Source organism: Oreochromis niloticus, linkage group LG19 (genome assembly GCF_001858045.2).
Source record: "Oreochromis niloticus isolate F11D_XX linkage group LG19, O_niloticus_UMD_NMBU, whole genome shotgun sequence".
In the NCBI taxonomy this organism is placed as follows: domain Eukaryota; kingdom Metazoa; phylum Chordata; class Actinopteri; order Cichliformes; family Cichlidae; genus Oreochromis; species Oreochromis niloticus.
In genome coordinates, this window is record NC_031983.2 from 20,080,692 (window position 1) to 20,099,914 (window position 19,223).

Sequence of the window (19,223 nt, forward strand, 5' to 3'; positions counted from 1 at the left end):
TGTAATGGGTAATCTAACCGGCAATCGATGCAGTGCCGTTCCATGTCCATGTATATTACATTACATAACCCATAATAAAAGATGTACAGTTGTTCTTTATGATCATGCTCTAGCCTATTTAGACTCCTCACTGTTACTTCCAGACTCCAGTAAGTAATTTTATAACAAAAAACAAAACCCACAGTACCATTTGACATATTAAGTCCAGTTGGTATATCCAAATATTAACATGATTTCACTTTGTTTACTTATCTATCTTATGTCCAGAGCCATGCTGAAATTAGACTTGGACAGTACAGACATTTTATTGCTCACATAAACTTTACTAGGGTGGGAGACTTTCTATATTAACAGATAATCAAGTACAATTATTTTATTCCCCTCTGGATTGTTTTCTAATCATAATCCCTTCCCTCTTCCCTCAAAGTTCAGTTGCTGCTAACCAGCCAACCCAGTCGTTCCAGTCTTGAACGTCCCCTCTGGCTGGGTGTGCAGGTCGCGTTGTGGCCGTTATTGAGGGTCATTCCGCTGCCTTACCAAAAACTCTTTCATCCCTTGGTTGGACAGATTCAATCGCCACAGTCTTGAACTGCAACTGGTGACAGCACTCCCTTTCCTGTTCTCAATTTTAAGGGCTCAGCAGGCAGAGAGCCAGTTCATGTGTTGCCACCATGAACTCAGTGATGCTAAGCCAAGACATTGGTGTAGGGTTGGATCAGGTTAGACTAGAAACTCCCCTAAGAGACCTTGGTTATTAAGTATTTCCAGACGAGCACTTTATAAACTATATTACATAATAAATCTTTTAAGGAAAATTGATGTGTCTAAGTTTGTGAATAAATGCATATACCTCCCACCTCTACAAATGCCCACAAACACACAGCAGTTCTTCTATAAAGCCATGCCAGTTTTTAAATCTCTCTCCTTTCGCACTCTGTATGACCCCGCCTACTGTCACCGCCTGTGACAGTGGCAATTATACTCTGTTGTGGATATGAACAGCTGGAAACTTCAGAGCCAACTAGTCATTACTGTTATACTTATTTAAAGTCTGTCTGATGGGTGCAAGCATAGTTGGTGCACTGTAGTCTGTATAGACAAGTCCATGCAGCATGACAGAAAACTGACAGGCATGCATTTTTCCAACCAAATAGACCCCACCCTTCAACTTACCACCTTTAGTTAATTTTGCCATTTTTTAGAGCTATTCATCGAGTTAAAAAGGGCCAACTAATATATCTAGTGTATATTGTTAGGTGCATGCTAAGCTAAAAGGGAGTCACCTGTGCCACTTTGCAAGCATAAGTGTTTGCTTTTTTAATACAGGTAATCCTATGTGTGTCCTCTGTTCAGTAGGTTGCAGCAGTGTGTTCACTTAAATGCACAGCAGCTGACATTAACATGAATAAGCTGTGTATGTGAAACAAGTCAGAGTGAAGGATGATACCGAGATAAAACTCTGGATTTTAGTAATGGATACACAGGATTAAACTATTCCATTGAAAGGTAACAACACTTGTGCAACATGGAGGGAGACTACATTTTCAGACTGCCAGCAAATTTTATGTCTCCATCTCAAATTTGTTACTTTTAACTAGAAATTGAAAATTTATCATCTTTGTATTTACTTACTTTTTAGAAAATACAGATATGTATTGTGTATTGCCAACCAGTGAAAAGGCCCACACTGCCTGCAACCTTGTGCCATAACACTACAAATTCAGCTTGGCTTTGAAAGAACATCATTCTACTTGACAGTCAACAGGTCTGACAACAGCAATACAGCTAATTACAATCCAGGAAACCGCACAAGGAATGCCTGTAACGAGCCAGCAGTGACAAAACTATTTCAAAAGCTTTCCAAAGGTTTATTTCATATTGACAGGAGCAAGCTGCAGGGCTTATAGTGCACAACAACACTACTGCAGTGACACAAATTATGCTTCAAAAAATAAGGTGTAACGTGTGCACAGTGTAATTCTAGTACAGTAAATAAGTCAACTATCATCATAGCAATAAAAGTAATAAAACAAAGACTTCTGCGATTGCTGATAGGATGAATTCATTCAGAACTTTGAACCAAATACACCTATAAAAGATCTTCTATTATCTTGAGTAAAACATAGTTGTGAATGTGAAATGATAAATCAGTGCTGTTCTCACTTCTCAGGTGTTACATGGCTAATCTCTGAGAGAGTTTGCACATATGACAATACAACTTGTTTTTCTTCTTCTTTTTTTGACTCTTGTAAACCACCGAAAGCTGGTTTTCAATGATAGTGCCGTTTTTTTCCAACATCTTAAATCAAGGTCACCATTTAATAAGCGCTGACAAATGTCAAAGCCATTAAATAATCCCTTGAGCTGTAACATTATAGGAATATGGCTCTAACAAAAAGCACGCTGCACTTGAGTGGTGAAAGCCTCTGGCTAAGAAATGATCAAGCGCTCATAGTATAAATCAAGGTCTGCTCTTTACAATTTGATTCAAGATCTAAAACAAAACTCTGATATGCTTGAATTATTACAGTATCTTATCGTCAAGATCAGCATAGACGTAAAATCGTTCTGCAACACATTTGCCATAATTTAAAAATTACAACAAACAGCATTATGTGTTCATAATACTAATTAGAACTAATATCCACATCCTTTTTATTTGGCTTTCTAGCTAGGGCAAAGAGCCAAGCGATTTCGAGGAACAGAGGAAGGATTATTCACCATTTCCCTTAATCTTCTCTTATTTAAAGGTTTAAACAATGACATGCTCAAGAAATGTCACCCAGTGTCAGCTTTGAATTGCTGTATTCTGAAGCCAAAGGGAAGGATATATATTTTAGCACTCACTGAATTCCACAAATAGAAATGACAACTGTATGGACATTAAAATTGTACTTTTTATTAAACACAGAGCACCTCTGTGTCTAGTATTACACCATTTAAACACATTCCATTAAGGTGGATGCAAGTTAACCAGTAATTTGGGATCAAATAAGAACAGTTTTTCTATTCTTTACATTCTAGAAACACTCTTGTACTACTACTACAGCTACAGTGTGTTTTAGTGTGTCAGGATAGTACAGGAACAGGCAACAGCCTATATGGGTTCTTCTGCTGGAAAAGTAAACAAACTCTGTAGTGCAAATACCACTGAAACATGTTTTGGCTGTGATGCCTTACAGGGAAGTGTGACTGTGTGTGGTTATGTGTGTGTGTATGCGTGTTTAATTTTGGCAAACAGGTTTGGGCCTCACTCTGAAGGAAAATCTCTAGGATTGTAATAAAAATATGTGTAACCATTTTTAAGTTCGTTTTTTTTTAAATGATATAAGACATTTTTGTTTATTAAATAGCCAGAAATTACAGGAAAAATTCTTCAACTTATGTTAGGGTAAGGTATCGCACATTCATTAAAAAAACAAAAATACAACAACAAAAAACCCCAAACTGTCCTGACCATTCTTAAATAGGAAAAACCCTGGTACGTGCATTTCACACACAAAAAATGCTTCCAATGTACATTACCACAAAACTGCATCCTAATAATGTAATCAAGGGGCAATTTGTGAGGACATTTCATGGGAATGTACTCAGGATTTCACAAACAGAGCTGGGACAGATTTTCAGTCAGGCAGACATAGTCATAGCACAGAGTTGAATAAATGCAGCCGTCAGCTGCATTTCCACACAAAATTTCAAGTAGTACATTTGTATAAATCACCTAAACACATTTTTACAGAAGTGGTAGTTTCCCTATTCCACTTGTCTGGCGGCAGCATGAAAATGATAAAGAACACACACCACCACCACCACAAAAAAAATCTAGTTTAATATCAATCTAATAATATTTGTAAGAATGCTTGAAGGCTAAATCTCCAAACATAGTGGTTTAACAATGATTCAAATCAATGGAAGAAGCACTTACAGAAATATTTTTGCATTAATGCTATGTTATACTCAATCTCCCAGGTACTCACTTGTTGGTTAGTCCTAAAAAAAAAAAAAATTTTATAAAATATTTTAGCGACTGATTATTTTAACTATACAGCACAATATGAATGACAATTTTATGAAATACACATATATAGTATATTGCTATCAAAATGTCTATCCAGAATGTGCTTGGATTTTAGACAAATAAATAAAACTGGCCTAACATCTGCAGATGACAACAGACCATGTTATACTTTTAACATTCGTTTATTGTGAAAAATGAGTCAAGAGCCTAAGAGCTAAAACCCTTTCCAGGTCCCATCATGTCTAATTTGCTCGTAGTGTATATTTCTGCAGTGTGGAATTAAAACGGAGTGATAATGGAAGGCAAGCAGGCTGCAGATAGCAAACCAACACAGCCTGCATGAGAAATCACATGGCTGACTGTAAACAAAGCAGTTATGCAACAATCTGAGATTCATGCAAACTGCCAGCAGGCACTCTGACCCACTATAACCGACCTCCTAACTACACTGCACTGGGTGAGCTGCACAGGGGTCAGTGTTGGAGGGAAGCTAGGACCGAAGCCTGTTTAAACCTGTAGGGGTAGCTGGTGGAGCCCATCCCCCCTTTATGTGACTCATGTTTCCCCGCTCAATGTTGCCTGCTTCCCGCACAGAAGGGGGCAGGAAAGAGGGGGGGGGGGAAGAAGCGCCATAATAATCATGTAAAACATGCAGGAGTCCGTCCTGCAGGTTTGCACTGAAAAGCATTCACGTGCTGTCACTGACTAATAAAGCAACATGTTTATTTTGCTGCTTGGAAAGTCACCACGACTCCCAGGAACTTGAAGGCATGCTGATGTTGACACAAGGGGGTGGGAAAGAAAAAGAAAAAAGTAGAAACTGGGATATCTCACGTTGTGTATCTTGTGCGTATGCAAAAGGCAAAACTGCCAATTGGTTGATAACAACAATGTCAACAACAACGTGGCAAGTAGCGTTTGAGCTGGTGACAAACCAAAGCAAAGAAAGCAGCGCACGGCAGGAGGGCAATACTGTACAATCATAATACGGCTCTGCAAATGAGAGAAGGAGATGCTCTGAATCCTGCCTTGCAAAGACCATGAAAACACGTCACACCGCATGGCTCTTTATTTGTTGACAAGCCAAACTCCTCCGCCGGGTGGAAATCGGTGGCAAAACAGGCCGGTGCTGCGGCACCCACTTGCCCTTCCATCAAGTTGTCTTGCCGAAAATTTTTGGGGCTAGCTCGCAAGCTAACGGCTCCGCTAGGCTACAATGTAAGTGAGGAAGAGAGAGAAAGCACATTCACCTCCGTTAGCCGCTAGCGCCCATCCCCCAACCAACCAGTGTTCCCTGTCTGTGTCCACCATCTTTAATCTGTGTTCCGTCTCACTTCCCACCGCACAAAACACGACAAAAACACAAGACACTCACCTTTAACGACCATCGCCAAATCGATTATCACCTTCCGAACTAATAAATCGATTTTCGTTTTAATATCGTGCGTATTTTAATATTGAAAGTTGGCCGTGCGAGCGGAACCGCGCCTTGAGAGAAGAGCAGCAATCCTAAACCGCCATCTGGTGGTATTTTCCTCTCTGTGATGCAGCAGGAGCGGCGCAGGCTCAGACCGAGACACAGCTGCCCCCTGGCGGACACACCGAGCCGCGGCGGACACGAGCCTCCGGGGGCGAGCGGAGAGAAGGGAGGGACCCAAGACCCCGCCAACACATCGCTGACGGGGACGCGCACAGGAGCAGTGAGACTCCCCGCTTGTTTCCCAGTTGAGTTACTACTTTGAAGGGCTTGTCTGGTGAAAATTGCACATAATAAGCCATTTAAAATTTCAACGGCCAAAAACTGCAAGAACTTACTGGTTGTCATCTGGAATATTACAGCTATACATTATACCATTCTGTGTTTAAATAGGCTACATCACAAAATCCTTATGTAGTTCCTTTCTTCCTTATAATTATTTTTAATAAATATGAGTTATTCAGTACACCTAAGTAAAAGTGAGTGACACAGGCATTTTTCTTCAGAGCCCAGAGTAGCTTTTTTTCTATACTTTTTTTGGCTGACAAGCAGTCCAAAAGAAATTTCATGTATTATCTCATGAGATAAGGAATAAAAGGAAATATTTGACAAATTAATTAATCAATGCATTTCTGATAAACTTCAGGGTGTATTCTCTATAGATAAGGGACTAAGATACCTCTTAGTTCCTAAAGTTGACAAGGTGTGACAAGGCCACACATGCATAAATCTTCTACATTAATGACCTTTGGCCTGTAGATTTTTTTAATGCTTTTCAGACTCACACACTAGATGGAGAGGGACAAAAATAAGAGTGAGCATGTGCACATGGCCGAACTCCTACAGCAGGTCCTTTGGCTGAAATTGGATGTGCATAAACCCAATTAGTCTGGATGTACTCACATTACTCACTCCAGCTCAACATGGCGTGATATTGCCAGAAAGGGAGGGTGATAGAGACACACAGACAGAAAAAGAAATTACTTCAGTTAATTATATTATTCCCACATCAGTGTCTTTAAGTGGATATCAAACACCAGCAGTGCATACTGTATGTGTGTGAGAGTCAGAGAGTGAGTGCATAAATCAAAAAGAAAGGCTGCTTAACCTTTATTACATCTTTTAAGATAGGGCAGTGATGCGTCTGCAAATGCACAGATAGACGCAAGCGCACACGCACAAACAGACCAACTGGTTATTCGTTTGACGGATGCACTGTTTGCCATAGCAACGCCACATCTTGCCCATAAAAGCTGTAGCAAGATCCTCCCCTCAGGGCTATTTGACACACAAATACAAACACATACACACACACTCATGATTGTGTGGCTCATTCACTGACATAATACATTCCCTAACCTTAACCAACCCAAAAGGCCACAGTCTTTCTTTCAGACCTTAACAACACTTGGGATGCATTGGGAAGGGTGTCTTTCTTTCAGAATTGCTTCAGCACTTTTTTTATGGAGCTTCTTATCATCAGAGGCCTACAATCTAACCCTGACCAGCAGGTAGTGCAAGAAAGCTCTGCGTATGTGGCTCACCAAACTCAACAAACAGACTAAAAAAAGAGCGTTCTGTAGAATTTGTGCAAAACACATTTATATCCCATATTCGCTCTATGTTTTAATGCATTTATATATTTTTTTCATTCTAGGCTTCCAAATTTAAATCACTTTCATTTTTAACCACACATAAATTTAATACCATTTCTTTTTGTGTATTTATTTAAAAAATAACCTAAATCAGTTATAGGCTGACCCAAATGAAAATGCTGATGGCAAGGACTCCTACTTATCAAAAGTGCATGACTTTAATTTTTCACTTAACTGCTTTCAGGCAAAATAACTGCATCTACCTTGTTCTCTCTAAATCAAGCTCACTGTTTTTTCAGTCTTGCTTATTCATGTATTTATTTTATGAATTATGTCTGTTTTCATCACAGGCTTTATGGTTTTCGACAGACCTGTCACTGATTGTTTTTACATTACGTTTTATGATAGGAGTGAATACACAAATTAGGTATGGTTGGGAAGATGAGACGGAATACCTTTGAACACTCATGTGCATCAGGATAAACAAACACCAGCCTTTATAAAGCTATTGTTAGCCTTATGATAGACTGGCAACCTCTCCAGGGTATATGCCATCTTTTGTGCAATCGATGGATGGATAGAAGCTACTGTAATTGTAACAACTGAAAGAGTGTGAAAAGTGAGGAAGAAGCTAAAAGATGTTTATTTTTCCAAAAACTCTCCACTCCAAAACTTTGCCCCTAAAGACAGATAAAGAACACAAGCACACCCACACAAACATACCATCATAATTATTGTTATTATTCTTTAATTTGAGGAATTTCATGGGTGCAGTGTGTACAACGATAAAGGCCAATGCAATCATAAAGCTGCTCTGGGCTACAATGAGTACAAAGATAAAGGCCAGTGCAAATAATAAAACTATAGCTTTTCAGATTTTTCTAAATAAAACTCATAAATGTATAGATGTTGAATTATGTGCACATATTTTGAGAAAAAATGCAAGAAAGTATATCTAATAACCCCAAGCATGCATTAAACACCAATCAAAGATCACAAGTACAATATTCACTATTGCTGTGTATGACTCTTTGCTTACAAAGGCTCAGGCTCTCAGATCAGGGGCAGTCATCATCCAGATTTCCTTCAGTTGCTTTTGGGATACTAAGCAGTATATTATGTCAGATTTTTCAGATTTTCAGTGGATGCCCACAAAGAAAACATATTTATGTTCTCACTTTATTGTTTATTGTAAGTTTGCATATAATCTACATATGATCAATACATTTATTTCAACTGATGTATGTTTCAGGACCATCATTGCCTTTTGACATGCTTATTTTTCTCAGCACTCAATGTGAATGAACATAGTGATGAATGACAGTTTTCCACATTTAAAATATAATTATTTGATATTCACTCTTACTTATATTTTTTCCTGCATTCTCTTAGGGCAGGTAGCAAGCACACACATATAAACACACTATAACACCACAAATGAGATACTGTCTGGCTGATTCGCCTCGAGTATTGAGCGTTTTCTTTTTTTCTTCTTCTTTTTTTCAGAAAAACTCACATAAAATATGTGTGAGAAGGGTGTTGCACCATATTGCGTTTCTTTTCGTTGGCTTTTCAAGTTTTTTTTTTCTCCTCTGGGCCGCCCAAATCCTCAACATTAGAAATCTCAACATATTGTGCAGACGTTTGCCAGGGTTAATCCAGTTCAAATCTTTGCCATATTTAAGCTTCTGAAACTGTGTCATTGAGAAAAACCTTTGTATGCACGGTGCAGTGTTGTGTTACATAACCAGCGGACGTCTATGGCTGATCCTTGTTAGTGCCCCAATTTCCCAAAGTTCGGGATTCGATGAGAAACTGGTATCTATACGCGCACACAACATGGATGCACACTCATAACACACTCGACAACAGCATCCGTCATAATCTATAAACTTTTTCTGGGGCTGTAACCATGGAAACAGAGGCTGTCTGGTGCAGCATCGGTTGAGAAAACCCTTTTAGACTGTCAAGGTAATTTCAGGTTATGACACCAGTAGTCAATAGCAGTGACAAGCATCTCTATCTGTTTGGAAATCCGAGAGCTTCAAGGGTGAATCTTTTTTAGGCCGAGACATAATCATTTGACGTATTGAGAGTTATGCAAGAAGGACGTTTTTTTACTCTTTGCTCCCTCTCATCTCATCTCTAGGGCTGTTGACTAACAGAAAAGCTTTACATGGCTGTTCTTTGCCTGTACGCCTGTCCTATTTTTAATTTCCTCTGACCTTGCTTGTAGCGTTCTCACTCCTGAGGCTATTTTATTTAACTCACTGCCTCTCTGACATCCATTTCCAGACTCTCCAAACGCCTCTCATCCTTTGCCCCTTATCTCATCATGTTCATGTCATCCCCACCCTCCCTACTCTTTTCTTTCTATCGCCACTGTGGTCATACAAAATGTATGAGAGGCTGAGTGCTATATTCAGTGAGTAAAAAAAGCAAACATTTGAGTCTATCACAACAGCGCTCGTGAATCAGGCCGTCATCGTCCGTCACATCCACCTCCCTCGCTGGAACACACACACAGATGGTAGTGGACACAGCCAAGGTTTTTTGCTGCAGCCTGTGTGTCATACACCAACAGCCCAGGCTCCCAGTTTCTTGCATCTTATCCCCATCTGAATCTCAGTTGAAGCCTTTTTTTCCATTTTTCTTTTTAATTATCCCATTTGTCCTCTCTGCACCGGGGGTCTGCTGATGAATGTGTCCTGTCTGGTGATGTGCTTCACTTATTAGCCCGGGGTTTAATAAGAAGCAGTCAAACATCCAAGAAACCTAGCTTTGAATAATGACATGCCGATTAACAGCCACGGCGAAAACAGAGCCCTAGTCTACAGAGAAAGAGGAAGAAGGATTAATGCTGAAGTATTTTTTTGTTTGTTTACTGTGGATGCGAGTTGTGGCTTAAACTGTTACAAAGTGGAACTGTAACGTCTGTGGAATAACCAAGGGGAATAACTGACTGAGAATCAAACTGTGAAACTGGCAGACGTGGCATAATGTGCAAATGTGTGTGTGAGAGCTCGTATGAGCCTAATAAAGAAGCAGAGGGAGAGAATATGTGTTCAAAAGGGAGACTGAGAAAAAAGACACTCTCACAGGAAAATACGTAGAAGGAAGCAGCAGTCAGACTGCTTCCAGAATGCAAAACCCAAGTTTAGTGCACTCAAAGTCAGCTTTCCCTCTCTGCTGCCACTCCTTCCCTGTACTCTATAATTAATTTTTTCTTGTCCAGAGATGGAGCAAGAGAGACAGACAGTGCAGAGCTCCTTGAATCTGCCTCTCACATGTGCACACACACACACACACACACACACACACATATATATGTATGCCTTTCCTGTACTTTCCATCCTTCTATCATCCCCACCTTTTTCTCTCTGCTTCACTGCTCCCACCAAACCCAGCTACCCTTCACCCCTCACCCATTACGCTCTCCCTGCTGTCAGCTCGGCTCTTCTTCTCTTAGCATATTCTCATCACATCAAGTCACCAACTCCTCCCTGGAGGGCAGGTCTTTGACTCTGGATATCATGAACATTTTCCCAAAACCTGCAGTCCTTTGGATTCAAACAGTGCCCCAAATAGCTGCGTCCGATCCACTCTTATTCACTGTAACCATGGAAACACTAGATAGTCCTCCTCATCCTCAGTGAAACAGCCTAAACCAGATGCATAGAGGAGTGAGAAGAAAGGGAGGGTCAAAGAAAGAAGGAAAGTAAGAAAGTAGGAAAGAGGTCACTATATAAACAGTTACAGGGACATTTCAAAAATTAAAAAACAGTAAAAGAAAATTAACTTTTAGAACCACTGCTCAATTTGGCTTTGTTATTTTCATTTTAATGAGCTATCTGGGCATAATTTCTGTTTTTTTAAATGAATAAACATAACAAATTTGCAGTCTGACTGATTAGATTTTCATGGAGCTGTTTATGACTTTTAATGCGAGCAGGGCCAGTGAGACTAAGCTAAATTTTTGTGTGCGGTCCAGTTTGTTCCAGCTAGACATGATGTTTAAAAATGAATTATTGCATGGCAAAGCATTGCGCTGGTAATTGGCTTTTCACATGGGCGGGTGCATTAAATTAAAAACAAAAACATTCTTTGAGGAGAAAGAAATCAAAGCTCTTACAGCCAGTTTCCAAGACATTGGCTAAACCTAGTGCTAAACTAAAAGACAAATATAATGACTAGGTCCAGTGAAAAAAAGTTTTTACATTAAATCCACGTCTGGGAAACTGAACCTTAACTTTCAGTGCAATCAAATACACGACACACTCACGAAAGTGAATCGCAACAAAAACTGGCCTTGAGTCTGCACTTATGCATAAATAAAACTAAAAGTAATCATATGAATATAAATAACTGTGGATCAAATGATTTGTGTAATATGGTTACTGTTGCTGATGGCAACAAACTACATCGAATCTGCTATCATTAACTCTGAAGCATTTAGCTTCATGGCATTGTTTTTGCTTTCTAAGTGGCAGAAAAGCATCCAAATAGTAGGTAATTTCTATCTCAGCTTTATAATACAGAACTAATTACAGCAACTGCGAATAGTAGGGAATAATCTGCATCACAGTTTATCAGATTTTACAGCTATCCAATAGCACCATACAGACTAGTGTTTAAGTCTTCACACACGCCCTCATCACAAAGTAAAGGAACAAAATGAGGCAAGTAGAAAAGAGACCAATTTTCGGCTGAGTCATGTCCATAATCTAAACATTTGGGTCAATTAGTGAACATGGAGAAAGGGTACACAGTGTATTTGATCTTAATATTGACCCTAGAGTCCCAGTGGAGAACTCAATCCTCCTTGCGTGTAACGAAACAGCAGCTGGAGGCTTTTTTCTTAAACAATACAAATATCCAATACAACATCAGCTACATTTGCTAAAGGTTAATACAGCTCAAAAGAAAACAGAGCATACAAGTGTTTCTGCAGCAAAATGTCAAAGCAATTACTGTCAGATTGCAGAAAGACAAAAATGTGCGAGGTTGTGCAACGTTTGAATTAAAAAGGCGGGGAGGAAAACTGTCCTGACCTTCTTTATCTTTTTTTCTTCATTACCATTATCATTATTTTAAATTTTAAAACACGTGACAAGACCTTAAAAATGTGGTCAGACACCCATCTATGAATGTTGACATATTATTCCAAAATCCATTAATATGCTAAAAGTTTAGGCTTGTCTGTGAAGGCTTTAATGGAGCTCCGGGGAATAACTCTCATCCAGCCAGAAAAAGATGGGTGAAGCTGATGGTAATTTCTCTGTATTATTGAAGGGTCTTCACCTTACAATGTAAATAGCCTTGAGGCAACTGTTGCTGTGGTTATATAAATAGAATAGAAATAAAATGAATTGAATTAATGCATTTAGCTCAGAGTTGTCCTTCAAATTCAAATGAGAGTTGATGGATGTCCGCAGTGTTTGCAGACCACGTTTCCACATCAACCTTAGATACCATTTTATTTATTCGCTTCAAACATAAAAGAGTCTTGTCACGCTATAAAACTGTACACCATGCATTATCCCTCACTGGAGTGAAGGGGCACGGCTGAAACAATGCAATACCTACACTGAAAGTGCTCACAGAAATACAAAAATGTGGACAAGTTTTAGTTGGAAGATTGTGTTTAATCGATTAATCAATCATTAGCATAATCGTAACTTCATAATAACTGTGCTCGATGAAATACTTTTTTCCGTGCCAGTCTCTATCTCTCATGGGTAACAGAATGATCAGATGTACGGTGAATGTCACGCATGCTCAGACGTTATGATTAGACCTTTCTCTCTTTCCCTCTCTCTCTTTGAACAAGCCGAGGAGGAGCATCTGTATCAGTGTGGAGAGTGATGGAGGGCAGCAGGTTGCTATAAAACACGCGTTTTCCGCTTGCAGAGTGAGGTGAAGGGACCGCAGGTGCCCTTGCGGAAAATTCCGTCTGCTGCAAGGGAAAGAGGAGAGGTGAGGAAGGACGAAACAGAAGAACAAATGGCCAAGACGAGGTGATGGAGTGTTGGAGGTGCTCAGTAAATGACTGAGATTGGCCGAGAGTGAAGTTCAACCTGGTGGTCCGCTGGTTTGAGGGAAAGCAGGTGAGTGGGGGTGTTTCTAAAGCTTTAAAATACGCATAACCCACCTGGTGGTTACTAATTATAGCCCATTATTACCGGGAATAGAGTAAACGGCTAATTGGGAAGTCGACATCGATTCGGCTGTCTTGTGCCAATCCTCGAGCGCACGCAGCGTGTGTAAGCGAGCGCGCGCTTCTCCCCATTCAAGAATTGGCCGTGGGTCACTGGTCGGGCTGTCATTGTAAGGTAGACTGAGATTTTTGGTGCATGTAGAACAAAATCTCTCCGTGTGTCAGGTCCAGGAATCGAACAGTCGTCCCTGGAGCTGGTGACGGCACCTTATAATGTCGGAACAAGCAGGGACATAGTGTTTCATAGTGTGAAAGGAACTGGTTAAGTGGCTTTAAATGCGGCAGCACAAACCCCCTGTTTTTCGCTATGACTCGTACGTGTGTGAGAGAGAGTGTGTGCGCGCCCGTGTGTTTTTTTCAACCTTCTGGCGTCACAGGGGCGCATCATCGATGAGCCTAACCTTGAGAAAAGCATAGGTTACAGAGAGTCCAGCATTCATGAACCCTTAAGAAAAGAACACAAAGCCATTTATTCCCTCCTCTATAATATTAAGCACCGTATCAGTCATACTTTAAATGTATTACCTTTAACAGCTGCATATGCTTTCCACTCTGTTTAGTTACAGTATGAGAGTGCCATCCTTTAAGTGATTGTTCTATAAATAGTCCATTTCAAAGATACTATTGATTTTAAGCCCTTAGAAGATGGTGATGTCAAATGAAATACACAAGATGCACAGAGAGGACTGTGCACGATTTATCTTTTCTGTCAGACTGAATCAGAAGGTCTCTCTCTCTCTCTCTTTCTCTCTCTGGAAATGCAAGCTTAATTGCTTCCTTTCTCAGATTTTGCAGGTCTTTCAGCGAACCACTTTAATGGTTGTGTAAGGTGCAAAACAAGGTTTTGGGAGTAGCAGCAGCGGGAGCAGCAGCAGCATTGCAGTGGCTGGCCACATCATCCAGCAGAGTATATTTAACTGACTGAAAAGAGAAAAGGCAGACAGGAATATATCCGGATCTCTTTTTGCTCTTTGTGTTTTCACAGAGCAGCTGATCAGGTTACTGATAACCTTCAGTTAGCGTACACGATAAGAGAGCTTCTAAAATATCAGCAGAACAACTTTACATATGTGGCTTTTTGCCTGATTCAGCAAACTGTGAAGTACATAGTGAAATCATGAAATCATTCATTTCAGTCTATATTCTCGCCCTATTCCTGCGACTTGTCGAAAGTATAGTTTACTTATGTTATACAAGCTCCAAAAATCATCTTAAAAAAAAAAAAAAGGTATACGCAAAGCACTGTATATTCAATTATTTATGGACAATTGCTATTAACCAGAGAGAGACACAAAGCTAAAAAACAGCCCTTACTTAACCCCCCAGCTGTCTTTAAAACACACCAATTCATGTTAGGTGCTGTGAAATAATCTGTATACATGAAGAGTGCACAAAGGGCACATAACCACAAATTAACAAACTCCCCCAGCTACTACCAAATTGAGATGACTGCACCACTGATGATGAGAGAAACAACAGCGAGCTGCCAAAACCAATGGCTTTGAGTCCGTCTGCTAGTAGGAAATTATAATAATAGTGAAATGCTGTTTTTTTATAGTCTGAGCTGAGGACGTTTGTCATGCAGAAATGTAGTTTGTGTTGGTCTGAAGAGATTTTTTTGTTATGTGGTTTACCTGATGGTAGTTTTCCTCTCCTGGTGAATTATGTCATCTGCTGCAGGACTGCTTGGTGGCAGTGTCAGAGGGTTGTAATCAGCTTGATTTGAGAGAAGTTGCCAGAATAACCAAAAACCAAACACACTTTTTATCAAAAAATGGCCTTTTTTTTGTTTCATGCCAACACATCATTATCATATAATACACGGTGTAAAATTACATTTAACGTAATGAAGATTTTATCCACATCAACTATTTCCGGTGTTTTATCTATATAGGTTTCCACCTAATAATAATATTTTCATCTTTGATACACAACAATTAAAATACCATAAAACTCATAAATCACATTTAAAAAAATATTCATATTTGCATCTATATATAGTTCATTTGTTTAAAAAAATATGTTTATTGGTCTTTTTTGCCATAAAATATAACAAAACAAAAAACAGTTTAAGTGAGAGTTTTGATCATATTTCACATCCAAGCAATCAGATGCTGTAGAAACCTGTGAATCGTGTGCCAACTTTAATCTTATGTGCAATTTGCTGGGAAATATCATTTGTGAAATGTGATTCTCCTACAATCTGTGTCGACAGTGCTCACAAGTCATTTTTGTTAGATGAGCTGGTTGAGGCTGAATGAGCAGGTACAGTAATACTTAGTAATACTTGTCTGATGCTTTATTCATAAAACACACCAAAATAAAGACTCATTTTACTACTGTAAACTTACTTGGGGACAATTGCCTCATATCTCTTGGGAAATAACTGAGCCATATGCTCTCTATGCTTTTGCATGAATAAAAATTATGTAATTTGAAAGTGCTCCCTCTTCCAAGAAAAACCAGTGGACTGCTCCTTGTTATTACAACTGGAAATACATCCATTGGATTGTACCATATAGCACTTGCATGGCAATATTGTTCCACAGTAATCACAACACTTAAGAGGCTGTGGAGCTTGCCATAAGGCTCAGGCAGGCCTGGGTTCAAATCCACCCCGAGGCCATTTACTGCATGTCTGCCCCCTGTTTTATTTTCTCAGTCCTGTCTTCTCTTCACTGTCCCAACACAATAAATGCCAAAAAGCCCTAAAAAATGATACTTAAAAAATATGTGTAGCCTGAAGAGAGAGTTAAAGAGAGAGGGAGAAATAAAAAGGTGGCAAAGCGGGTGGTTAAATTATGTTATGAACAAGAAAATAAACAAACATTATTTAAATGCCAGCGTAATATTTTTCACAAATTGACAAACGAGAGTGAGGGAGGGAGGACAATGGGAAGCGACAGAATGAGGCAAAAGTCATTAGAGAGAGAAAGACTGAAGACAAATGAGGCAGGAAGCACTTGCTTATGTAACTGTCATTGCCAACACTCTCTGAGCCCCCACGAAGGTCGAGCTATCCATGAGGATGAAGAAGTGCTGGAAGGCCATAATTGTTCTATATAATTCAAAGTATCACCACACAGAAAACAATAAAGTCATGATTGGTCACATGGGCAGAGCTTACGTACATTCCCTGCCAAACACGCAGGCACATGGGAAGATGTGAGTCACTGCTATTATTATCTCGGATATTAAAGATATATGAGATATCAAGCAGAATCCCACAGCGGGATGTTGTGAGGGGGAAAAGAGGAGAGAGGATTTGTGCGTGTGTGAATTATATATTATGTGCTGAGCTAAAAGTGTTTTGTTTTTCCTTACAGGTGTCTTCTCTAAAGTTTCAAAATGGAGTCCACTCACCTCTTGGGTGGCTCTAAGAAGAGAGTAAAGATCCACCCTCACACTGTTACAGCCAAATATGCCACCCACACACCCTATGCCCCCCAGCCTGGAGTACACACACACTTTCCCCAACCTGGGGATGATGGCTATGACGATGCTCCATCTTTTGAGGACTTTGGCTCATTCGTGGAGGAGACGTCAGACAGGAAACAGCTGACAGAGAGCAGGAAGTGGCCCCTGACTCTTTTTGGCTCACGACACAACGACAAAGATACAGCCCACAAACTTCAAACCGTGGGGGGAGGAGAAGGGAGTGAGGGTAGTGCCAAAGCAGCAAAGGGGTCTGGGAAAGGGGTCGGGGAACAGCTAGCCAGCTTTGGTGAGGCTTCTGTGTCTGCATCTCGACTCACCTGGGTGGGCCTGCTCGGTGCGGCGCTGGCACATGGCAGCTTGATTGTTCTGACCCGAGTGGCCTCCGAACGCTTCAGCCTCGGCCCCCTGTTTCTACTCTTGGTTCGGTCCATTGTACAGCTCCTGTCTCTGGCTGTACCACTGCACAGGGGGGAGAACCCTTTTGGGCCAGAGGGCTATCGACTACGTCTACTCTGTTATGGCATCGCCTACTCCCTCTCCCTTTGTTGCGCCTACTCTTCCTTAACATTCGTCTCTCCTGGAAATGCTACAACAACCTGGCGCCTGGCAACCACAGCGCTATCAGCGACCCTTGCCTTCCTGCTCTTAGAGGAGAGGCTGGGATTGGCTGATGGGATCACCATAGCTGCAGGGCTGTGTGGCTTGGGGCTTGTGTTACTTCCTGCAGTAGATGAGACCAATTCAGATTCGCCAACTGATCCGGCTGTGTTCTGGAGGGGTGCATTTGGATGGTCTCTTTCAGCGCTTGCAGGGCTGTGGATGGCACTAGCGTTGGTTGGGTATCGTTCCCTGAAGGAGAGGGTGGGAGTTGGGACTGCTTTGTTCACAGTAAGCTGGACAGGCTGCTTACTTGCCCCAGCCTCTTTGGCCCTGCTACAAGAGGGTTGGTCCTGGCCAACGAGTGTTGAAGCCTGGTTGCTGGTCTTGGGCCTCGCAGCCTGCTCGGTCGTAGCCTTCCTGGGAATGACGCACGCCCTCACCCGACTCCACCCGGCTCTGGTTTCCGCCTCTCAAAGCTTGGAGATACCTATCGCCATGCTCCTGCATCTGGCTGTACTGCCACTGGCTCCCACTGCACCAGAGGTCGTGGGGAGTGTGATGGTCATCCTGAGTGTCGGTTGGCTGGTGGCAATGAAGCTGCTCCCCTCCCGAGTTGGTGGGCGTCGGCAGAGGGAGGAGTATGAGGAGATTCTGGACTCACCCATCAAATAGACACTCCTCTCACCTTGCAGCTCTGTCACTCTTATCGTTCACTTGCTCCTTCATGAGATTGTTTCCAGTGTAGACGAGAGACTTCTAAGTGTTTATTGAAGCTTTTTTTTGTATCATCCTCTTTGCTTTTGGAAAAGTGCCAACATGATGTTGTCTGTTACAGTGACCAAGTGATGTGATATTAAAATCTATGATGAACACAGCACATTCCTGTAGCCACTTGTAATCACTATCACCCTCTTTTCCCCCCTCCCCACGTGTGTGTGTGTGTGTGTGTGTACTGAGTACATTTAACAATCAGTGTGATGTCAGTCACTTTTTGCTGCCAACTGAGATTCGGCCAAGGACTGCTGCCATCTATTTGCCTCTTGGCTGCAAGAAAGACTTAGAGAAAAAAAACCCCAGAAGATTGGAGGCTAGGGAGAGGGGCAAGACACACAATCAGAGGAAGACAAATGGGGACAGAGGGAGAGAAGATGATGGGATTGGCATACAGATAAGGAGCGGGTGGGTGGGCGGTGGAGGGATGATGGCCGATGACAAAGCAGAGATGAAAGGGAAGCAGCAGAATGAGAGGAAGTCAGGGAGCAAGCAGGGCTGATGGTGGTTGGTTATTGTGGCGTGTCTGGCCAGCTGGCTGATAAAAACACTGTTTCGTGTGTTGGGGACCGGTTATTATGTCTAATAACGATCCGCATGACACATAAGCACCATCACTACATTTCTGGGTCTTTCCTCGTCTACTTTCCTCATCATTAAGCTCCTGCTTTCCTCTTTGTTGCTCTTTTTCTCTCGATAAAACTTCCATTCACCAATCGCACAGATGGAGACTTTTAATGAAAACAGGTGCCTCCACACTGAACAGACTAGCATGTCTCTGTGCGTATGCCAGGTACCGCTGTGAAACAGGTGTAAAAGAATTGATAGGAGATAAAACTTCTACGCTCCTCTCCATCTTATTAGTTGTGTCATCCAAGGAAACGCCCCCCAAAAACAGTCTAATCCTGCATTTAGTTCTCGAGGCAGCTGTAGATTTAAAAAGAAACTTTCATGCCAACAAACACTTGAGAACAGGAGCAGGCAGCTGAAGACATTCATGCTGCGACTGTGAGTGTTTCACTAGTGAAATGTTTCTGTGATGTCAGTGTGTTGGCCTCATTAAAATACTGTTGCTGCACTTTGCCCAGTGCTTTAGTGTAAGTAAGC

The 19,223-nt window shown here is 41.1% G+C and overlaps 2 protein-coding genes across 2 annotated transcripts in view; one reads left to right on the top strand and one right to left on the bottom strand.

The window, feature by feature from the left end:
- stag1a (STAG1 cohesin complex component a) overlaps positions 1–5,584 on the bottom strand; it is a 40,045-nt gene extending 34,461 nt beyond the window's left edge. Inside the window, exon 1 of the mRNA XM_003443014.5 lies at positions 5,394–5,584. The gene's annotated coding sequence lies outside the window, so the exon portion shown is untranslated. The remainder of the gene's footprint in view (positions 1–5,393) is intronic.
- Positions 5,585–12,900: 7,316 nt separating this feature from the next.
- slc35g2a (solute carrier family 35 member G2a) lies at positions 12,901–18,222 on the top strand. Its single transcript, XM_003443013.4, has 2 exons — positions 12,901–13,197; positions 16,634–18,222. Exon 2 carries the CDS (start codon positions 16,656–16,658, stop codon positions 18,015–18,017), a length of 1,362 nt encoding a protein of 453 aa, XP_003443061.1. The 5' UTR covers positions 12,901–13,197; positions 16,634–16,655; the 3' UTR covers positions 18,018–18,222.
- Positions 18,223–19,223: the final 1,001 nt, after the last annotated feature.

Excerpts from the sequence above, each read along its gene's own strand:
- slc35g2a (XM_003443013.4), top strand. The coding sequence starts at position 16,656 with ATGGAGTCCACTCACCTCTTGGGTGGCTCTAAGAAGAGAGTAAAGATC.